Source organism: Gymnoscopelus braueri (assembly GCF_963280865.1).
Source record: "Gymnoscopelus braueri genome assembly, chromosome: 17".
Lineage (NCBI taxonomy): Eukaryota > Metazoa > Chordata > Actinopteri > Myctophiformes > Myctophidae > Gymnoscopelus > Gymnoscopelus braueri.
The window spans coordinates 15,220,917-15,244,981 of record NC_137617.1 but is presented as its reverse complement, the minus strand read 5'-3'; the positions used below and the strand labels follow the sequence as shown (position 1 = coordinate 15,244,981).

Below are 24,065 nucleotides of genomic sequence, written 5' to 3'. Positions count from 1 at the left end.
TTTGTTTGCAAATCCGCCTTCTTCTGTTAATGGGATGTTTAATGAAGGAGGTGTATACGACTAAAATAATGGGTGCACACGTGTATGTGTGCGTGCACTGCACATGTACTCAGCTCTTTTGTGGTGATCTGTTTCTTTACTCAGTGTGTATTTAGGAGCGACTGATTGATCGTATGTGTGTTTAGGCTGCTTGTGTGGCGCTGATCTCGCCATGCTACGTTACTAACTAATGTATGGAATCCTGCCTTTCTCTGCCTCCCTCTGTCACTACAAAGACTCGGGCCATCACTCACCGAGGTGTAACAAATCTAACCACACTCAGCACTGTGGACACACAGACACACACACACACGGTGGCATGCGTGTGTCTTTGTGCTGTGTGTTGGGTGGTAGGATTAGAAAATAAAACACATAAACTTCAAACAAAACAAAAAGGTAACTCATTTCAAGTCTTCGGTAGAATTTCTTGGATGACTTGACGTTTCGTATGCTGCGATAAAGTATGTGCGTGTGTCTGTTTCCAATAGTGCTTGACAGATAACTTTCTGGAAGCGAACGGAGATGGAGGGAGGGTAAAGACAGCAGGGGGTTGGAGTGGGGATGATAACTTATGAGGGAGGAAGTGAGTGAACTCAAAGTGATTTAGCTCCAGCTGATGAGCGACCTCGACAACGTCTGGTCAAAAAGCAGGCGTTGCTCGCCGCCATGTATTTGGTGCCTGAAGACTCTCACGAGGGGGCAGAATACATTTCGGTTCAATGTGGGCCGTTATTCCTGCTTTAATCCATTAAAAGAAATCGCAGATCTACAAGCGCGGCACTCGGTGCCACGCTATGAGCTTGTATATCTGCTATTTTTTGAACAGGCGAAGACATCTAAAAATGACACAGATGCGTTCCCGGATTGAGTGGGTTAAGCCAAATCACTACAGTATGTGGTGTTCAGTGGTGAAGCTGTACAGCTATACAGGCTGGATGCTGGCGTGCATGTCCTAGAGTGGAGACGGTTTACACCTTATTTGTCTAAATTGAAATAGTGATCGTTAGAAATATTTCCCTTACAGTAAAAGAACAAAAGTGCTTCACAAGAATAATGTTGAGAGCATCACTGATTTTTTTTGATTTATTGAATCAAGTATTTTACATATATCCAGTATGATAAACGTATATACACACAACAAGAATTATGGCCCAGAGTTGTATCCGTTTCATGATGTCAAGCCCATAGCGACACAAGCTGGGACATCGTACAGACCAACCCACCCTGTTCTAGACGGCTTGGTATTCGGCCACACTGTAAAAACTAAAGGGAATCTGCAACCATTTATTGCTATTAAATCTCAGTCTTATAATGCACAACTCATAAAAGTGCACAGAATTAAAATAAAAACAAGAGAAGGTGCGCCGCACTGCACTCAGTAGAGGACATGTCTCTGCCAGGAGGCGTGAACTCATACCTCCTTCCATCTGTCTGTCTGTCTGACTTGAGAAAGCTCGGACTGAGTTGAATGTGTGTTGACATAAAGATTATGAAGGAGTAGCACAGGATTACCAGTTGTACATCATCTACCCTCTTCCTTCCACTGTACACATTCATTGTCAACCTCCCTCCAGCGTTCTCTCCGTCTTCACTCAGTTGCCTGTGCATGGACATTAACTCATTGACTGCCATAATTGATTCATTGAATCCCATAAGCTGCACTGTGGCCCAAGGTCCACAGTGCCAATGACGAGTTGTGTGTTTTCAGTGGTTTCCCACTAGATAGCGCTGTTCTCCAACCTATGGGCCAACATTTCAGGCTCAGTCACACAGAGATCTAGGAGATCACGTGATCACAAGATTTACTCCTCCAGGCATTCACTTCTTGGTTAACGTATTAACGTTTGTTGTGTTCTCCTATGCATTTTTGGCAAGACATGCCATTTTCAACAGCCTATAACAAGCGAACTGCTGGTCGCGGTTATTATTACTTTTTTTTCTTGAAAAACTGTGATAAGCAACAATCGGGGGATCGATCATACTGGAGATAAATATTCTGTGACTAGTTGAAAAGGTAAGTAAAACGAAAAATCGCTGGCAGTGGGTGATTTACTTATATCTGGCAGTGAATGAGTTAAGACTCGAGTAATGTCGGGGTTACGGGGGTATGTTGTCATCAGCTTAAATGTCTGCAATTGGTCCAGTAATTGGCTAGTTGGTGGCAGGATACATCCCAATGCCTGGAGGGACGGTAGAAACGGTGTGGCTCCAATGTGGAACTCAGACCTCATGTGACCAGCCTGTGCCTGTGGCATCAGTCATCTATGACGTTAAATCATTTTTCTTTTTCAAAAAGTATGAAACATTTGTGAAGAAAAATGAGTGGAGGCATTTCTGTGGTTTACGGGGCAGCGTGCACAAGAAATTGGCACTGATCCATCCAGGAGTTTTCATGATCAGCTCTGGAAAGGCACACACACCCTGTCATGGAGAGCTATAGCCTCCTGCAGAACCACGGCATAAAGAAATGATATTGTGATCCGTTATCAGTGAAATATTAGAGAATTCAGGTGCTTGGCCTGCTGCACAAGAAATACGAGTCGTACGCAAGATTAGCTGTGGACAGACGGACACACACAGGGGTGAAAACATGATCATGTGCCAGAGATAAAAAGCAGCACATACTGAACCCTTTGACTGCATGTTACAAATGGATGGGATGCTAGATCTACAGGCAGAGCCAAGATAGCGATCTGGTTTCCGTGAACCTTCTCAAGAACGATGAATCCTGCCCTGCTGGATTGTTGAATTGTAGACAAAGGGCCTGGATTCAAACGAAAACCTGGACGGCTCCGTGCCAGCGGCCCCGGCGTACAGTGTAGCAATGTTGGATATGATTGACAACGTGTGGAGTTCATGCTTTTCATTATGGACACTGCAAAATGCCAAGGACACTGGCACGGGTCACCTTACAGCTTCCACACGCACTGCCTGTCTGGGGTCAGAGGCAGTGTGTTGAACAATGCCAAGGCTCAGGTCATGCAGACAGATGTTTATAACCTAGGAGTGAGAACATTATGCACAGCACCTTAAGCTCTTGGACAACGGTCAAACCGTTCCCTTTTATTATTATTGATGCAGCCGCAATGTCTGATAATATAAAAATAATTAGACTCTCATGTACCTGTCCTGTACACAGGTCATAACAATAAAGAACACCTGTGTGAAACAGCGCAGGAGATGAATCCACTTTACACACTGTCTGAATAATTCAAGGTTTTGTTCGGACTATAGGCAAATCCTTTTTGTTTCTCAGATACGATCTTTAGGACCGACTGTCCACACTGTTATTTACACGTGATCAGACCGGATTTTGTGTGTAAAAACCGCAAAAGGTACAGTAGATGAAAAGACGTTGAGAATGTATATCCTTTAACGCATTAAGACCGGGAACGCATCCGTGTAATTTTAAGATTTCTTTGGCTATTCAAAAATAGCAGATCTACAAGCTTGTAGATCTGCTATTTTTGAAAAATCGTGAACATATATACATTTTTTAAGCAACATTTGTAACTCAAATCTTTGCTTCTGGGGTCCCTGGAGCAAAATATTTTGAGAGCTGGGTCCGCGGCCAAATACATATAATTTTGGGGGTCCTTGACATGAACAAGTTTGAGAACCACTGACAGCAACATAGGTTTATTCAAAAAAACTGTTAGGATTTAGAAGACATTTTGTAGAATCGGTCTCAGGTCTTAATGGGCTAAAGTGCTTACAACTAAACTCTAGTGAGTTACAAACCATTTATTCACTGTTTGTACGCCTCTTGTAAATGCTTTATTGGGGCGGCGGCAGCGAGCGACGGGTTAAAATAAAGACAATTGAACAACCCAATTGTAGAGTACAGCACATTGACGTACCTCTCCTGGAGAATGACCTTGTTTTCCTTCTTCCACAGGTCCTTGAAGTCGGTGGAGAACTCGTGCCAGACAGTGAAGAAGGTGTTGGGGGAGACCTCCTTCTCCCCACCCTTGGGCTTCACCGAGAAGAACACGGTCAGCTCCAGGAACCTGGGTGGGAGACAAGGGAGAGACTTTTACAAGTCAAACTTTTCCAGTTGCGATGTACTGTTGGTATACCTCATGCCGGGGGTCTTTATAACAATGTTGACATGTACAACATGGACCCGTGTCTATAAACTGTGTATTAAACGCGTTTTCCAGACCTTTTTAGTGCAAATTCCCATCCAATTATCCCGTCATGACCCAATTAATGCTTTCAGACATTCTCAGACTTCCCAGATCTGTGCAGGAACCTCAGCAAGACCTCAGTCCAGACTTTTTGGGGCCCACCTCAATTCCCCAGTTTCATTCATTTAACCCCACACACTCTGGCTCCATGGTGCTATACACTGCTTTTCTTAAACACAATTTAACAGCTAGAGGGTGTTTTGTCTGCGCGACAGATATGTTACCACCATTGCAATCTATTACGTTTTAACTGTGTAAGTACCCCTTCAAACAGCTTAGGGCAGTGTTTCCCAAAATTCAAGCGGTGACCTAATTTGGGTCACGGGCCCGTTTTTATGTGTTCTATACCTTTCCTCAAAACATTTATCAAAAATCAAAAAGGTTTTCCGGAAAAAAAAAACAGTAATGTTAAAACATGTTACAATTGTTTTGGACGTAGTAGATATACATGATTACGATGTGTCTCATTGTGAGCTTTTGGGCTTAAGTGGCTTATTAGAATTATATATTAATTACATACGTCTTGGTCCCGGGGACACGCCAAACTTCTCATTTAGGTCTCGAGCTGACAAAGTCTGAAAAATAGAAGCCGTTCTTACGTCTTGTGAGTGCTGCTGAGTTGAGTGTCATGCGTCTCCATATCAGTCTTAGCTGGAAAAAGAAAAATTACAAGATGAAATAAACATAGAACATAATTATTATTTATCTTGAAATCTTGCACATCAGTACACGCTTCTCAAGAAGCTACTGTGCCAATAACCACCTTTTCTTAACAAAACAATGACCTTGATTTATGTGACATCCTGTTTTCAACATGCTGCTGCAGCCGAAGGAAATGTCCCGGTTGGATTATCTTTCTCTGGGCGACGCTCACACGTAGCGTGTGTGTTTACAAACAGTCGGACAAGGGATCATAAGGGATATACATTTTCTGTGGCCAGTTGAAAAGGAAAGAAATTCGTCCATTTTGGCAAGAAATTGTATATTCACACATGCTGTTAGACGGCAAGGCAGCCAACGCGGTTATATATTTTTTTCTCTGGGCACGCATACACATAGCGTTTGTGTTTACAAACGATCAGACAAGTGATCATAATGAATATAAATTGTCTGTAACCAGTTGAAAGGATAAAAAAATTAAATTGCTGGCAGTGGGCAAACGCAGCAAGAAATAAGTCTGGCAGTGAATGAGTTAATGGGTTAAGTATATTTACTCAATACTTTTGTAATATATATATATATATTTTTTACTTGTAACCGTATTCTTATATTGTGGTATTGCTACTGTGTTACAGTAGCGTAACGAAGCGGGACACCTCCGATTACTTTAAAATAGATATACTGGTTGAGGCGGCGAATATGGACTAGATTCAGGTCAGAGAATCAGGGAGTCTGGAGAGGGGATTTCTTTCCAATTATTTATTTCTCTCCAAGTAGCAATACCACACTTACTCACAACACTTACAGAAGAACTTTCTAGGTATTACAGCAGACCAAGAGCAATGATGACTGGGTGCTTAAGTATCGTTTGCACCTTCTGAACTCTCTCTTGTGATGACATGCATGTGTGTACAGACACCCACAAGTTCACACACACACACACACACACACACACACACACACTCTTAAGGCCATGTGTTGTCTGTTGTTGGTACAAGGTAATTAATCAGACATCACAGGCAGTGAAACCATGCCAGGAATGTTGGTAGCTAATTATTGGTCTTTGGGCTTAAAGAGAATTTGTTCAACCACCGATTCCTTCCCCTGGATTGTTTAAAATCAGTATTCATTAAGACAATTTCGTGTTCATAGTTCACAGAAGGGGAGATATAATTACCAACATTTGTTTCAGTTTTGTTTTTGCTTCATGGAATTTGTATAAGAGTCTACTGATTAAAATAAAAATAAAAACCATTAACTGATTTCACGCTAATCTTTAAAAGACGACGGGAGATATACATTCCTACAGCTTAATTTCCTTAACAATCCAAGTTCTTTAATCAAACTACATAGTCAGAACAACAGCGGGATAATATTTCTTTAGTTAACGATTTGGTAATATCATTGTTCAAAAGCCTTGATTTATGTTTACTTTACAGACACAAGCTTCCAACCAAAAATATTTTAACCACATGAATGCTTGGCATGTAACAATAGGCCGACATTATGCGAACAGGAGGTGAAAATAGGCCAACATTCATCAAAAGATTGATCTACAAGCTCACAACACGTCACATTATGAGCTTGTAGATAGGCTATTGCTGCTATTTTTAGGATACAGGGTTTAAGTAGTTAAGGAACAAGGCAATCATGCCCTATTGCCCTGAGTGAATTATTGAGCTCTAATAATAAACATAAACATTACTGCAACAACTTTGTCTTCATTTTATTTAACTACATACAAAGTTTAGTATTGTCTGATCTAAAGCAGCGTTTCTCAAAGTGGTCCTTGAGGAGACAGGGGTCTAACTCAGAGTTAGGATTTTATAGTGTAGATTGGGGTCCCAGCGATAGAAAATGGATCAAATGGGGTTCCTTGTCCTCATGCATATCAAACTGGGGAATCCTGGGAAACTGGGAAAATTCAAAAGTTTGAGAAGCCCTGATCTAAATAATATCCATCTAAACCATGGGATGTTGGTGAAGTACTTTCCACTGACACAACCCACGAAACTGGATAAAAAATTGTCACGTTGGATTAGCGGGCCCTTTGGAACTACATAATGATATAGTTATATATATGATTATAATTATTGAGCTGTCTGCAGTGCTCGCGGTGAAGCAGGGAGAAATCAGGGTTGCCATGTCCGCTTATTATAAGCGACTTTGTGCTAGTTTTTCTGTAAAGTCGCTTGTAAATATTGGTAGTTGCGGGTAAATATTGGTTGCATCCCGACACGTTGTGAGCTTGTAGATCGGCTATTTTCAAATAGCCGATGTATATAGGTTTAAAGTGCTCATGTGCTGGTCTATTCTTTTGGGCCCGTTTTCATAGACCTGGTCGCTTATTTCTAAAATCTGGCAACGCTGGTAGAAACGTCTGTGCAGTGCATACATACAGTTACAGCACAGTGCCATGTACGTGAGAGTCCCGGAGCCAGGGAGAAACAATAACAACAGTGGAAGTATTACATTATAAAGGCCTAGGCTTCAATCAGAAACAGACCCTGAGCTGAATAATAAACACAAAGAGAACCCCACCACCCAAAAAAAAAAAAAAAAATGTTGTGGAGAAATGTGCACACCAGGGCACATGAAGGAATGTACTGGAGGAGAGAAAAAGAGACATACTGTAGATATATTATTAAAAAAAATAACACCCAGTGTGAAGTGGGCGGTGTGGTCATCACAGTGGTCATCATAGTGATGGAAGCTCACATCCAAAAAAAAAAAGATTTTTGGAAGTGCATAATCCTATTTATAGGTTATTAACACATTAACCGCCAAGAACGTAGTCCTACGGTCCGTTAAATCCAACTGTTAAGCGCCGAGACCGTAGCCCTACGGGCTGCGGTCTTTTCGCGCATGCGCGGTCCGGGTGCACTTTCGGAATTTTTTTGATCCACTTCCGTTTCCGGTTTGATGACCGGAAATATAATTATTTGGGATCCGGTTTTGACGATCACGCCCGCTCCCATTCTACAGACGAAACTGAAACTCAATTCTCTTCCTGTAGTTTTTTCTCCTCGCATTTCACTGTTTAACGTAATCCGCTCTAACTCAAACATGGATGCCCCGTTTGACACGCGATCTTCACTGGGAGATACAGGGAGATCTCGCGGATGTAAACAGACCGTGTAGAGCTCAATCTTAAGGATTTTAACAAGATCTATGGCGACATGAAAAAAACAACAAAAACACCTTGGCACTGGTGAGTACATTATGAGATTAACCTCTGGCGGTCGATGTGTTAATGTCATCATGTGTCTCGCTAGCCAATCACAGTGCTGAATAGAGCCAATAGAGTCAGCCAATCACAGTACAGCTAGGGGTCTACTAATGGGCCAATCACAGTGCAGGAAACTAATACCAATACTATTAATACACTTATAGGGGCGGCTACACCGCCCAAAAACGGATCAATTATAGTCATACCAAAATTACGCTTATTGGTTCCCTGTTTGGTGTTGATATTGTCGCTGTTGGGCAGAAACCTTGTAATCCAATGTCCATATTCAATCTTTTTGTGTTGTTTCTAGATGCATGCTCTATTTTATACTTGGTCAATTGACAATGTCGCGCAAACGTAGCCAAAATAGCGGACCTTTGTGGCGCGTTGTGACGAGAGGCTATTTTTGAAAATATATATAGATTTTAATTTACATGCCCAAAATAGGGAATGCCAGGTTCAAAGTGTCTGTCTGTGTGTAGGTTGAATGAAAAGTATTAACACAAGCTTGTGATTTTATACAAGAATAGGTTTTCCCAATGGATCACATTTTTTACCCATTGATACCTGGAACGCATCTGTGTCACTTTAAATGTCTTTGGCTATTCAAAAATAGCAGATATACAAGCTCATAGCGCGGCACCGAGTGCCGCGCTATGAGCTTGTAGATCTGCTATTTTTGAAAAATCTTGAAAACATTTTTTTCCAGATTTTTTTCCAAAAACTGTTATGATTTAGATTTTTTTTTAAAGAATCACCTCAGGTCTTAATGGGTTAAAAATGTACGGTTTAGGACATGCCAAGGACAAGCCAAGGTTTCCGCCTGATGGATACTATATGAGCATATATTTGTTGTAAACGTACAGCATGAGGTGAAATTGAATTTTTGACAACCGTGTGCCAATGTAACATCTTTCATCATTCACTTTGGGTACACAGAGACAGATAAAAGGGGAAATCATCAAAACATTAAAAACAAAAATGGTCCCGGCCCAAAGCAGAGGCTCCGCTGTGAATCTGCTTTCACTTTGGTGTAGCATGGTGGGTTTCACGGTGGGTTCGCTGCGACCGGGGAACTTCTTTTTGGGTATACATAAAGAGTTCCGTCTCCACCAAAAAAAAAAGGAAAGAAAAGAAGGCAGCTCTCTGCACGCAGGCATGTGAAAGAGTGTGTTGGAGATAGTGAGAGAGGCAGACATGCAGAAAGGGAGGTAAAAATGAGTAACTAACTAGATTTGACTAATTTAACTAAATTTGTGCGGCGGGGGTTTCACGGCCAGCTGACAACAACTGTGACGACAGTTAACTGTGACCTCAGAATATGAAATTAGCCGCTTAAACGAAGGCTGTGGTGACGGATTGGCAGAGAAATATGAGGCCGGCTGTCAAATGAGGTCTGTGTTTCATTTCCGCAGCCTGTCGCCTTGTCGTGTCTAAGCAGCAGAGCGTGTAAAGTCGGACTCGTGGTCTGTCATACTGTACGACCACGTTGTTCGGAGAATTGCTTGATTTTCAAGTGAAAATGTGTTGAATTTGTCCCCTTCTCACTCTGCCCATTTCCTCTGTTCTTTATCAGCCCGTTTCCTAAATGCTCTCCCTCTCTTATATCTGACGCCGTTACCAACAGTTATCATACATACAGTACTGGTGGATAAAGTACTCAAACCCAGAACTTAGGTCAATGTAGAGATACTCCTGGTCAAATATTACTCAACTTAGGGGTGGCCATAGCTGAGTGGTTAGTGAGCCCGCCTAGGGAGCCAGAGGCCCTGGTTGCCCTGGTTGCCCCAGGTACGATTCCAGGCCAGGCCAGCAAATGTGTCAATGAAATGAAATGTGTCCCTGAGCAAGACTCTTAACCCCTAATTGCTCACAGGCCCTCATTGGAAACAAGACCGCAAGGACTTTCATGAACGGACCTGTTAAAGGAATTATCCTTTATCCTTAACTCAACTGCAAGTGAAAGTTGTTCTTTCAAATTTGTACTTAAGTAGGGTAAGTGATTTTTTTTTTGGTATTTTTTTGTTGCTAAAAATGTTAAAGTACTATATTCTGATAGTAATCATTGCTACAGAGCGTTTGTTCGGTCACAGGGGTCTCTCCAGCTCTTTAGTAAACAGAATATAGTACATTTTCAGGTACAGTAGGTGACACATTTTAAGCTAATCAGGAGAGAGCACTGAAAAAGCATTTTCTGTTTAATAAAGAGCTGGAGACAGACATGGGAGACTCCTTTTACTGAACACTCTATAGCAATGAGTACTATATTACTCAGAATATAGAGCTATTTAACACTTATTTTAACCAAAGTAAATCACTTACCCTACCTTTAAGTACAAATATTGGAGAACTTGCTTTTAAAAATACTCAGTTTTCAGACGTACAAATTACAAAGTACATTTCTTTTTAATATCAATGATGCATTGCTGTATTAAGACATTACACCCCAAATTTTAAGATTTTCCGATCTTTTAGTAGTGAAATAGCTACAATAATCTAGTAATGCAAGCTCACAATGCATTGCGACGCGTTGTGAGCTTGTAGATGTGCCATTTTCACAATATTTTAACTAGGGCTTAAGTGGTTAATTCATAATGCACCTTTTCCCGCCTGTGACTTTGAAATGTAGTGGAGTGAAAGTAATAAATATCCCCAAAATACAAATACTCAAGTGAAGTACAGATACTCAAACAATTTACATAAATACAGTATTCAGTAAATGTACTTCATTACTGTCCTCCTTACTGTAGTGTACAGTAGGCCAATCTGCAGAGACAAGGACTAGCAAATGGGTCACAATGGATAAAGAACATAAATAGAAAGAATACTGTGGTTCATTATTGTTGATGAAAATGACCAATTACATCGTGGTTTTAAGATGAACTCGTACAGGATTGTGGAACTAAAAGCAGTGGACCACTTAAATAAATACTTCACACCCAAGATGAGTTTTTCTCCCCCCATCAATTACTCAGCGCATGAAGCCTTGAATGCATGGAGAATCTTTGTTTGTGTTGCATTCCTTCACGGTGAGTGAGGAGGAATCCAAACACGAAGAGAATACTTGATGAATTGGAGAAAATGGGGTTAGGGTTTTTGTTGTATTCTTTCACCGTGAAGGAATGCAACACTATACAGTATACACTTCACTAACAGGGTCCCTCAGGGGTCTATACTTGGTCCCATCTTTTTTTCGCTTTACAGTAAATCTCTTGCGTTGCGACACGATGTGAGCTTGTAGATCTCGTATTTTCACAGAATGTTCATCGCCAGAACAGGGTCGCAATGGTAGTAGTTAACCACTTTTCAATAGCTGTAGTGGAGACTGTGAACGCAGACACTGGGAAACATTGTAGTGCATGCAGTCATGTATTAATAGAGCAGTTAAACCTTGCTGGTGAAAATCTCTCTACGCTCTCTCCATCTCTACTCTCATTTCTTGGAATCCTTGTCGTCTCTTGTTGTACCTAAACGTGATGCGATGCATTGTGAGCTGGTAGATCTGATATTTTCCGTATTTTCGTGTGTGACACCACTGTACAATCGATGTACCGCACTGTTGTGTCATGACCGAACGAAATATATACACGGATATACTGTACACGCGTCCAAAATTAGTTTTCTCAGGCGGGTGGTTGGCATCTCCCTTAAGGAGACACCCGGGAGAAACTGGGAGTAGAGCCGCTTCTCCTTTGCACGGAAAGGAGACAGTTAAAGTGGTTGGAGCATCTAGTAGGGATGCTTCTCTGGGGCATCTCCCTAGGGAGATCCTCTGGACATGTCCCGCTGGGAGGAGGCCACGGGGCGGACCAAGGACCAGATGGGAGCATTACATCACTACGCTGGCCTAGTGGCCTTTGGGACGCCTCGGGATCACTCAGTATGAAGTGGCTAAATGGCTAATGTGACCCGAAGTCTGGAACTCTCCGCTGGAACTGTTACCCCTGCGACTCGACAACGGATAAGCGGAAGCAGTGGTGGAAAAATTACTCACTTTTTTTTCTGAAGTAAAAGTATAAAAACTGCAATGTAGAAGTACTCCGACTTGAGTAAAAGTACAAAAGTATTAGTATCAAAATGTACTAAAAATACCAAAAGTAAAAGTACTCATTATGCAGAATGTCTCATTTCACAATTTTTCAAATGTATAAAAATCTTTTGAAAATAAGTAATTAGAAACTAAAGTTTTCAAATAATTGTAGTGGAGTGAAACTACAATATTTGCCTCTGCGATGTAGTGCAGTAGAAGTAAAAGTATTGGAAATTGGAAATACTCAAGTAAAGTGCAAATACCTCAAAATTGTACTTAACTCATTCAGTGCCAAAAATATTTCTGGCTATATCACCCCTGTGCCAAGGCCAAAAATACATTGTAAAAAAAAAAGTGCTTAGGAGCCGAGATACAGCCTTTTTCAGTAAGAAGTGAATGGAGCAGCAAATCTTCAAATCATCATATCTTGGGTTCTGAACCTTTAAAAAAAAAAGAAGGTTTTTTTTTATTTTTTTTATGACGTCTCAGACGTCATTGGCACTCTGGGCTTATGAAAAACGTGAGTTAAGTGAGCGGAAGAAGATGGATAGATGGATGGACCAACCATTCTACAATGAATTATAAAATAGGGCTCAAGTATTAATCAGACTAATCTATTTGTGGCTATATAAAAATGCAAAAGATTCGAACAAAGTAATCACGAAAGAAAATAATCAATAGTTGAAGGGCCTAATTGGTTGTTCCCTTTCCACGTTTTAATCGTATTGGTTCTCTCACACTCTCTGACAGTCAGCAGAGCCCATCTCCTCTCGTCCAATACGAAACCTGTGCTCAGCCTGTGCAACAGCTTGTGAGGTTGATGGACATGGTGGGAATGATACAGGGTCTCCTAAGGGTCAAGGCAGGGGTATTTGAGGTCGGGGGGTGTATGAGTTTGGAAAGTATAGTAATCTTTGAATAAGAGGAAGTGCATGCGTTTCAATGGTTAAACATATACATTCCGTTTTTTACATTCTCAGAGTTTAATTTGCCCTGAGGATTGTACGCGCACACACGTCTTATTATCCAAACGTGTGTGTGTGTGTGTGTGTGTGTGTGTTTACACCTGTGTGATTGAGTCTGTGTGTGTGTACACACACGTCTCTTCTCTTTACAAATGCCCTGTGTGTGCATATCCCCACGGATCCGACCAACAATCACATTAAGCGGCACCGCGTCCTGTTGAGTGGCTAATGGCAACCAGACCGCTCGGCTTTTCCCAGGCAGGCAGCAACACAGCAACAATTTGCCCAGGATGCATCTGTCATGTTGATTTATAATGCCGCCCAAATAGGTGACATTCGTGCCAATGGGTGGCATTCATCTCAAGTTGATTCCTTGATGGTTAAAGAGGTGGAAATTCCTTCGAGGAAACAAGTGGAAGAGAATGCCAGGAATTCTTTTTTCAGAATTCCTGCAATTAAGCTGGGGAAAAAAAAAACGAAAAGGGAAAAGACACTAAGACGTTAACCACACGAAGCCTATAGCGGCCCTCTTTAGGGGGCGAACGTTTGGCGAAAATAGCAGATCTACAAGCTTGTGAAGCATTTGCGAGCTTGTAAATCAGATATCTTTGGCGAAGAGATTTAGTGTACAGGGGAAAAAAGGAGGAGGGCCCTTGGGGGACTAAATACATTTATAAATGTATTGTTGCAGTTGGGTTTCCAAAGCTGTTACTTTTCAAACTCAAAAATAGCTGCTCTAGATCTGCCAGTTTTGCTACCTTTGTGTGACACTGTAGTGTGAAAAACTAGGGCATTAATTTACGAAGAAACATAAAAAGTTAAAATATGGAGATCTGAGGTTTCTGCCCGACACATACGATATAGTGTGTAAGTGAAATCAAGTGAAATAAAGCGAATGGAATGAGCTTTTCCCCCATTTGAACACGCATACAGGGACAGGATACAGAAATGTATCCAACACTACATCCACAGCATGACGTACAAAATGGAATAAGGCCATTGCAAATCATAACCAAAATAAATACATATCCGCCAGTGTGATATGTATTTATTGATACATTCGGCATGAATGTATCAATAAATACATATCACACTGACGGCATGTCTCTTGTTACAAGGGAGAATAAATGAAAGCTAAAAGAAACGGATTAAATACAATTCTTATGAATGTGGATGTGTATAAGGAACCTTCAATCTTCAGCCACGTCTCCGACAAACGCAAAACAGTAATACAATAACAGCAAAGCAGAAACACAATCAATCAGGCGGCCAATCAATCAATCAAGCTGCCACCGAACCAAACATAACCTAATAAATATCACGAATCCATACACAAGCCTTAACCCATTGAGACCGGGAACGCATCCCTGTCATTTTTTTATTTTATTTATTTGGCTATTCAAAAATAGCAGATATACAAGCTCATAGCGAGTGCCGCGCTATGAGCTTGTAGATCTGCTATTTTTTTTAAATCGTGAAAATGTGTGCAAATGTTGGTATATACATTTTTTAAACCGAACATTTGTACCTCAAATCTTTAATTCTGGGGGTACAAAAATATCCTGGAACAAAATATTTTACAAATGTTCGCTTTAAAAATATATATATATTCAAAGATTTGTACACATTCACGATTTTTCAAAAACAGCAGATCTACAAGCTCACCGAGTGCCACGCTATGAGCTTGAATATCTGCTATCTTTGAATAGCCAAAAGGAAATCTTAAAAGGACACAGACGCGTTCCCGGCCTTGATGGGCTAAAAGTAAACCCCTGATACATCAGACTTTGGGCCGAGCGTCTGGCAGGACAACAGAGGGAAAAGCTGAAATTCCTAACCAAGGTACCCTATAGTAAACGTACTGTACAGACTTTTTATGTAACAACACATGGATGGCAACATCAATGGGGTTCGCAAACATCAAAAGTCTGCAGCCCTGGCTAAGTGAGAGCAGCTTCGCCACAAATCTTCAAGCCCTGGTGCTGGTGTCATATGGTTTCAGACCACAAGCACCACTGTGTGAGAGTGTGAGAGACTGTGTGCGTGTGTGTTTGTGTACTTGCATGACTATACTTGTGAGGGCCAAAATGTCACATGTATAGTACAATTTGAGAAATAAGAACATTTTCCTGGTCCTCACAAGAAAAATGGTTGTGTTATGGTTACAAAAGGTTATGGGGGAGTTAGACTTAGAATTAGGAACAGATTGAGGTTGGTGTTAGGGTTAGGATTAAGCATTTAGAGGTTAGGTTTAGGGTTGGAGTTATGCCTGATTTATTATTAGCTGTGTGCCGTGGTCAGGCACTGAAAATAGCAGACCTGCAAGCTCACAATGGGTCACACTCTGATGCATTGTGAGCTTGTAGATCAGCTATGTTTAGCTTTAGGATTAAAAGTAGCCCAAAAGAAATGGCCATCCTAAAGTGTGGATGTCCTCAGAAGTATAATAATACAAACGTACTTGTGTGTGCGTGGGTGTGTGTGTGTGTGTGTGTGTGTGTGTTTCAGCGTGAGTGGGTGTGTTGCAGAAAACGGCACGTCTGATTTTGTGTTTGTTGTTCTGCGTGTGCATTTCTGTACAGTACACACTGGTGTCTGTCTGTTTGTTTGTCTACCAAAAGGGCGTGACAGAAACGTCCTCCTTCTGTTCTGCTTCCCAGGAGTGATGGCTTACAAATGTAAACGAGAGAATGCTTGCGTGTTTCCGTCTTTGATCCGAGGTTGGGTCGTGACTGTACGTGTATGCGGGTCTTTACCAGTGTTAATTGGGTCGTGACTGTATGTGTATGCATGTCATTACAGTGTTAAGCTTGAAACCCCCCCCAAAAAAAGCGGCGCTCGCAGGCTTTAATAGTGCGCGGAGGTTTGTGCGCGGCTGTTCTCGCCAAACCTGGTCGCAGCGGGACGCCTGGTCCATGAGTTTCAATGATAATGCGGGTGGAAAAAAATTCTTTTTCTGCCCGGAGGGAAAATAATTATAATCCGTCCGTGCCCGGCCGGTCATTCGTTAACATGGGAGCTGGAAAAAAAGGTGTATGCACGCTTGCGCGCCCTGTGGGTTTCAAGTGTTAGTTGCATGTGTATGTTTGGAGGAAATCTATTGGCTTAACCCATTTAGACCTGAGGCCGATTCTAAAAACGCCTTCTAAGACCTAACCATAGTTTTCTGAAAACGTTCAAATTCTTACTAAAAATAAAAAACTAAAAATAATGTTACTATATTATAGCAACAGCTAATGAGACACAGAGGTGGCATCCGGATTGAAAGGTATAACAACGTATAGGTAGCAACAGGTCTCAATGGGTTAATAGCCAGGTGTTTGAATGTGTGTGTACTGTATGTTTTCAGTACTACAGTAAAGTGTATTCATACATTGACAGAATACTGAAATAACGGGAGGCTGATTTTTGTTTTGTTTTGTTTTCAAATGTGTACAATCCTGGGCTTTCAACCTGGTGTCCCTATTTTGAGCATGTCAAAGACGAGCACTTAAAAAAACTAAAATCTAAAGTAGATAAAACAGAAGATGTACAAGCTCACGTGTCGCTTTGTATATTTTCGCAATTTGTCATACGACTAGTTTATACAGGGCTCAAGTCATTCAATCAAGTTGCATGTCACACATGAAAATCATTCATGTTATTTGAACTGCGAACATATGAACCTAATCCAAAAGATTTTTCTGAAACGTGTCCACATGTTCTGTGGGGTAATTGAACTCAGAAAGACAACAAGATTTAATGCAAATATCAGTCAGTGATTAGTACTGTGAGTGTGTGTGTGTGTGTGTGTGTGTGTGTGTGTGTGTGTGTGTGTGTGTGTGTGTGTGTGTGTGTGTGTGTATGAGAGAGTGTCTGTGTGTCTGTGTGTCTGTGTGTGTGTGTGCTTTTTGCTTCACCTTGGCTCAGAAACTGGTCCATGTTGTCTTTGAAGGGTTGCAGATGTTCCTCCTCTGACACCTTACACACCTTCTCCACCTCCGACGTGCACGCTGCCAAGAGATTAAACACAACACTGTTACGGCAGGTCAGACAAGTAGCCGGAGCTTTTTATGCAGAGTCATGAAAAGACGAGCCAGACAACAGAACAGGTTAGACTCTCTGAAGCACCAGACACACCAGGAGGTCTTCAACAATAGAACACCACGTGTAAGAGGCAGGGAGAAAGGGGAGAGAGAAGAGGAGACAAAGGAGAGAGAAGGAAAGAGGGAGGAAATAGAGAGAGAGAGAGATTGGGACAGAGAAGCGAGAAGGGGGGAGAGACAGAAAGGTAGAGAAAGGGAGATAAGAGCAAATAGAGCAGGAGGCCATTCACAACAGTACAAGTGTAAACTGAACCAGAAGATCGATATATTAAATTCAAATAACTGTTTGAATGTGTAAACATAATGTTTTTAACATTGAAACATGTATTTACATTTTCAAAATTGTTGTTTAGGTTTGGAGAATATAACGTTTAAAAGATGTGAAACCTGCACAGGACAGAATTTCACAGAACTTGATTTATTGAGAGATCAACCTTTCCGTTGGTACAGATGGGTTTTAAAGCTATACAAGGAGGAATCCAAAAATTCTCAAGAACAGAGTCAAGAAGGGGTGAAAGAGGCAATATTCGGTTCCATTAATTTGCAATAATATTAAGGGAAATAACGGTAATTGCATGTTGAATAATTGCAGGGACTTTATTTTGCAAAGATGTACAAGCATACTGTCATATGACAAAATATAAAATAGGGCATTAATTAAAAAAAAAAAAAAAAAGAATACTAGGGATCCAGCACAAGGTTTTTGCCCGACAGTGACGATATGTTATACTTCTGCAAACGTTTGCTCATTTATCTGTCAGTCTGTATGGGCTAATCAGTCAGAGAGGGCATTCAGAATTGGGGTAAAAATGGCACTGCAATCACATGTGAGCCCTCCCTGTCACACGCACACGCACGCACACACACACACACGCACACACACACACACACACACACACACACACACGGCCCTCCCGTTGTAAGGAATCCAGTGGAACTCTTAAGAAATGTCCGTGAAGGGCCCAGAGTCACGTAGGCCAATCAGTGGATGAAGATGGATAGGCAGGCGAGCTGCCCCACCACACTCTGCCTTCATACCAATGTAATAACCATCTGGTCTATTAGGGGCATTTACCTGACCCTGGGTGACCAAGATGGCAGGGGTGAGAGGAGAGACTGACAAAAAAATACTAGGGGGAGGGGGGGGGGGGGACAGAAAGAGAGAGACAGACAGACGGAGAAAAAGAGAGAGAATGAGGCAAGGGGTGTCCGGTAGAGCAGTGGTTCTCAAACTTTTTCATGTCAAGGACGCCCAAAATTTGACACTTATTACCCCCATTTGAAAAGATAAGCCAGGGACCCCCATAAGAGAAGATTTTTACGGCTCTAGCAGTGATTCTCAACCATTTTAATTTGAAGGACCCCCAGTCAGTTTGACATGCATTAGGCTACGGACCCCATTTAATGGCATCTCTATCTCTGGGACCCCAATTCATATTGTAAAATCAATGTTAATTTAACTCTGAGAGTGTACAAATGTAACCAAATGGACCCGTTAGGGTCCATTTGGTTCCATTTGTACGCTCTCGGGGTTACAGACCCATAAGGGTCCATTTGGTTCCTATCCATCATTTAGCTGGGGACCCCCTGGAACCCCCTCAAGTACCCCTGGGGGTCCCCGGACCCCACTTTGAGAACCAATGCGGTAGAGGATCCAAGTCAGAATACATGGTCATTATAAATGTTATGATGACCTCCTCTCTCCCATGCTGTACCTTCTGTTCTCACCCACTTTTCTTTGTTTTATAAAGATGTTTTATAAAGATTTTCCTTCTCCTCCATCCCAACATTGCTGCCATTCTTCCATATTATGGCTTTTTCCCCACTTTCTGTTCCATTGCATACGCTGTCACTTATATTGGCTGTGCGCCACAAACATTACGCAAAATCTCAGTCAATAAAGTTAAGCCGACGGGTCAGGTTGGCCACTCATGGAAGCCTGAAGCCTACAATCTCCTGAACACACAGAGAATCTCTGCGTTCTCAGACCCGCGGTCAGACAGATACAGATATTCGTGTTTTTTCAGGTTCTTGGAAACCGTTGGCCTGCCCGAATTGCCATTCAGCACTGCACACATCAGGGTCACATTCGGTCGGACGCTTTCCGAGTTACGCCGGAGTGACAGACACACACACACACACACACACAGATTTGGTGAATTATGGTAGAGAGAAGACAAGAGAAGGGGAGAGATAGAAATGAGAAAAGGGGAGAGAGAAGAGAGAAGGAAACAGACACCGAAAAAAGGAGGGGGAAAGTGGAAGCGATAGAAAAAAGGGGAGAAAGTAGAGAGAAAAGGAGAGAACGGCAGAGAGAGAAAAGGGAAGAGCGAGAAGAGAGACAAAAGTGAAGGGAAAGAGGAGGGAGCAAAAGGGGGAGAAAGATGAGCGGGGAGAAAGGATATAAAAAGGGGGAGAACAGGAGAGAGCGAAGAAGACAGAATTGGAGAGATAAAAGAGAAATAAAAGGGGAGAGTGAGATAAGGGCAGATTAAGGGGAGAGAGGAGAGCCTGGAGAGAGAAAGGGGGAGATGACAAGAGAAATGAGGAGGGAGGGGGAGAGAGAGAGAGAAAGAGATAATGTGAGGGGAATCTTTTTGAAATTCACATACAAGCATGCAAATATTTGACCTTCCACAACCTATACAGCTGAGTGTAGTCTGACAATATCTGAAACAGAGACAGACAGAGACAGAGAGAGAGAGATGGTGCCAGACCAAGGCCTAAAAAAGAAAAGAAAAAGACAGCAGACGGGGAGGAGCGGAAGTGATGGTGGGGTGGGTGTGGGCGATACAGGGTGGGTCAGGGAGAAAGCAAAACGGAGATGAAAAAGACAGAAAGTGTCGGAAGAAAGAATAGAAGACGGGGGGAAATAAAAACAGATTTGCTGCCGGGGCTGGGGGGCTCTTGTTTACCCAACTCTCTCCCTGCTTCCTGGTCTCATCATCATCATTATTATCTGAGCAGCTAGGAACCACTTGGCAGGTCAGCAGGGGGCAGGGGGAGAGGATAATTGGTCGCACCAATTACGCCCCCCATCCATGGAAACGGGTTGACCTTTGAGAGGGCAAGGGTGGGCATTGTGTGTGTGTGTGTGTGTCAAAGATAACGGTGGGATACCAGGAATTCAAAAATGAATTCACTTAAGACAGACACAACAGACAAGTGAGAAACAGGAGAAGCAAGGGCATGTGTGAGTGTGAGTGTGAGTGTGTGTGTGTGTGTGTGTGTGTGTGTGTGTGTGTGTGTGTGTGTGTGTGTGTGTGTGAGTGAGTGAGTGAGAGAGAGAGAGAGAGAGAGAGAGAGATCAAGTCAAAGAGAAAGAACACAAACTAGAGAGCATGGGTCTGCTTGCCATTTCTGGAGCATTCACAACATCCAGTCCAGTCAGACATTTAACCTGGCAAAGCAGCATATGACCTTGAGAAATGACCTAGTAGTTTTAAACTTCTGTGTTCAAAGAGTTGCCTAAGGACTCCGCGTCTATGTCAATATTTACACATGCGAGTGCATTCATTCATTTGTTGTCACACGATATAGGAGGGGGCACTGGTTGTCTAAAGGGGGGGGGGGGTTGTCATTGGATGGCTGCCAGTTCAATCCCTGGTCCTGACTGGGAAAGGCTATTAGGGTAGGGCTAGTGAATGAGAAACGCTCTGTCGGCTTGAGCAAGGCACTTCACTGCCAAACTATCCCAGTACAGATACTCAGCTGTCATATTCAAATGCGTTTTTACTGAACGGCAACCCTACTGTCAGTGTAAAGCCTGGTAATTAGGAGCTACAACATGGACTCACAGGATTCATTCAGCTTAACGAAGTCAGAATTAAATTAACCACATTTACGCCCCCAATTTGGTAATACGTTTCAAAATCTTTTTTTAATTCCGCACATTTATACGCATATAAATCTACCAGTTCACAATAAATGTTGTCTATAAAATAGCTATAAATACTGTATAAAATGTATTCATCATAATTATGTTTTAAATGATTGACCAAATTACCCTTTCAGGAAATGTTATTTACTGTAGATATACCAGGTTTGACGTAGACTTGTTATTCTGTAGCTTTGCAGCACATCATTTCTTAACGCTTTAATTCATCCAGCACTATGAATGATAACTATAAAAATTACCATAATACTGATAATGATGTGAGCATCCACACTGAGTCACTGATGAACGCTCTGTAAAACATGTTGAACTTGAGTGATGTGTTGAATGTGACGCCCTGATAATTCAGATGGATTTTGATTGTCAGTGACGCAAATTGCTGTGAAAGTGACCCCAACAATATTGTTCTCCACTAACGTTGTCGTTGTGGTGTGGCCATTCACATGAGTTTGAGCAATTTCTAAAAAGACATAAATTATACTTTGTTACAGTTATCGTCCGTTCACACCGTTGGTTCCTTAAGGTTTCTAGCATTTACTCTGACCTTGCACTTCTAGTCGATCTGGATAAGAGTGGCTAAAATCCCTACAAACATTTTATATACACAGGAAAATGCTTGTAAACATTTTACAGTCGCCTGTCACCATAACTGTCCAATCTAATTGACCCTAAACCTACAGCAGATTCAGTCAAAGGCCAGGCCAATGCATCATAACTTAAACTATTGACCAAGAACTAAATGGGCTGTGGACATGCATTTGGTTTATTTCCATACAATAAAAATGATTTTAATGAGTCTGGAATGCGGCAGGGGTAGGCGGACAACTGTCCAGAATATGACTTTTATCTGTAGCATGCTTCTCTAACAAATGTAATCATGAGTGCAACATGGGAGAGCCCGTTCAAAACGGCACGACAATGGAACGAAAAAATGACTACATCTCCCAGGCAGGACGCGCTGAAGAGCCCCCCGGTCTGTGGTGTACAGGACAGGACGCATTCTGCCTTTTGTGCACATACAACATTCCCGGATAACTAACGTGTGTCAGCCCCTGTTTGGTGCGGTTTGAAAAATAGTCAGGAGTTGTGACTTTCCCTTTGAAAAATGCTTGAGAAAGCCTTCTACCTCCTTGCGGCCAGATGGTTTGGATCAGACTCGACACAGAACTTAAGTACAACCAGGATGCACAGGCTTGCTTCAGAAGCCTGAATACAAAGACCTTAAGATCCTGGAGATAGCAACACATATGAGTTTGACCAGGGCCACCACTTATATTCGCGCTCGCTCTCTCTTGGTCACATTTTCACTGTCAAACCTGCCCCCCCCCCCCCCATTCATTTCTTTCCATTCATGCTACTTTCCCCCCCCCCCCACTCTACCACTTGTCTTCAATAAGGACTTAAGCCTGATATATGCTTGGTTGTGTGCCAGTGTCGTGCACCAAAACGCGATGAGTCATGGTGCCAGTGCGTCGTGAGCTTGAAGATCTGCTATTTTTGGCGTTGAAGACAAATTGAGCAGCAAGACACATGGATGTAAAATCATTACCGTATGTTTTTAAATACGCAACACTGTCAAGGGTTTAAGAAAAGGTTGACTTTGTCATTGAAGATAATAAATCTTCAACTTTATCTCTTTTGTATATGGCTACGGTGAATACTCCATTCTGATTGGCCGGAGGGTACGCATTATTTTCAGCGCACTGTTGAGGGAGCGGCCTTATCACTTAATACACAATGTAAACATTTTACAGTATTAACAGTTATTTAAACTAACATTGCTACAGTGCATGCTATCCTTAAAAATAACAATCTTTTGGGGGAACAAGAAACATATGTCCAGTGGTTCCACTAACTGCTTTAGTTCATTGAAAAGTACGGTAACTTTATGTTTATCCTAAGCCAATTTCTAATGTCATATACTTTGTTATTCGTCACCCGTTATCTTGAACGTCTTATTTGAATTTTCCAAGTTGCTGTTGGTAAACAATGGTTATGGCATGTTTAGCAACCTGGCTCCCACATGACATGTCAAACTCTCTGCATAAAGGCCCTAACACACTGAAAGTGACAGGCCATCATCATCGTTTACAACGGCGTGCCACACTGGAGGCGTCAATTGGACACGTCAAAACCGGTTGACGTGTCTTTCAGAGCTTGGCTCTGAAAGACGCACAGCACACAGACCATCCGAAATGAGTTTGAGCAAAGCAGAAAGGTAACCTCTTTTTATTTCAAACTTGTATTGCAGTGTCTGTATGTTTGTTTTTCACTTGGTTGGACCGTCCTAGAAACACAAGTCTATTTTTTTTTATTAAATAGATGACGTGAACAGGCAGACATGCTTACACACATGGATTGCAGCAAAATAAAATCTCACGACTGAAATGTTTTGTCAGGCCCAGTCCTAATGTGCAATTTGTGAGACAGGGTGAAAGTGAACTGACTGAAGCGTTTACTAAACAATTGACAAATCACAGATTGAGGCTTTATCCTTTGCTTTTATGAAATATTACAGACCATTATGGTTTTATCCCATTTAGACCTGAGGCCGATTCTAAAAACGCCTTCTAAATCCTGACCTAAGTTTTCTGAAAAACTTCAAATATTTCTTCAAAAATTACAACAAATGTATGTTGCTATATACTGTACATCAACAAGAACCCCAAAAGGGGTTCCCGTCCAGAAAGGTATAGTTACAAATAGGGGTTCCCGCCCAAAATGGGTTATGGAAGATGCTTCCGGACATATTGCTAGTTTGACGACTTCAAATGCCCTAATCTGAAAGTAATAACCGAAAATAGCCCCTTTACAAGATCTCTGCGCAACATGCTTTCATAGAAGAAATGCTGGCTTCTATGGAATCCAAGTCACTGAAATCAGTTTGTGGCGACTGAGAACTTTAATCCATGTACACCATGTCAAGGCCTTTACAGAGATTGAACGGTACTCGCAACAGAGAGACAGGTTTA

General features: G+C 41.9%; 1 protein-coding gene across 1 annotated transcript in view; it reads right to left on the bottom strand.

Moving 5' to 3' along the window:
- fmn2b (formin 2b) overlaps positions 1-24,065 on the bottom strand; it is a gene marked incomplete at its 5' end in the record, with an annotated part of 96,719 nt that overhangs the window by 6,000 nt on the left and 66,654 nt on the right. Inside the window, 3 exons of the mRNA XM_080455631.1 lie at positions 3,900-4,049; positions 4,829-4,880; positions 17,013-17,105. Coding sequence (XP_080311757.1) covers positions 3,900-4,049; positions 4,829-4,880; positions 17,013-17,105 — 295 coding nt within the window. The remainder of the gene's footprint in view (positions 1-3,899; positions 4,050-4,828; positions 4,881-17,012; positions 17,106-24,065) is intronic.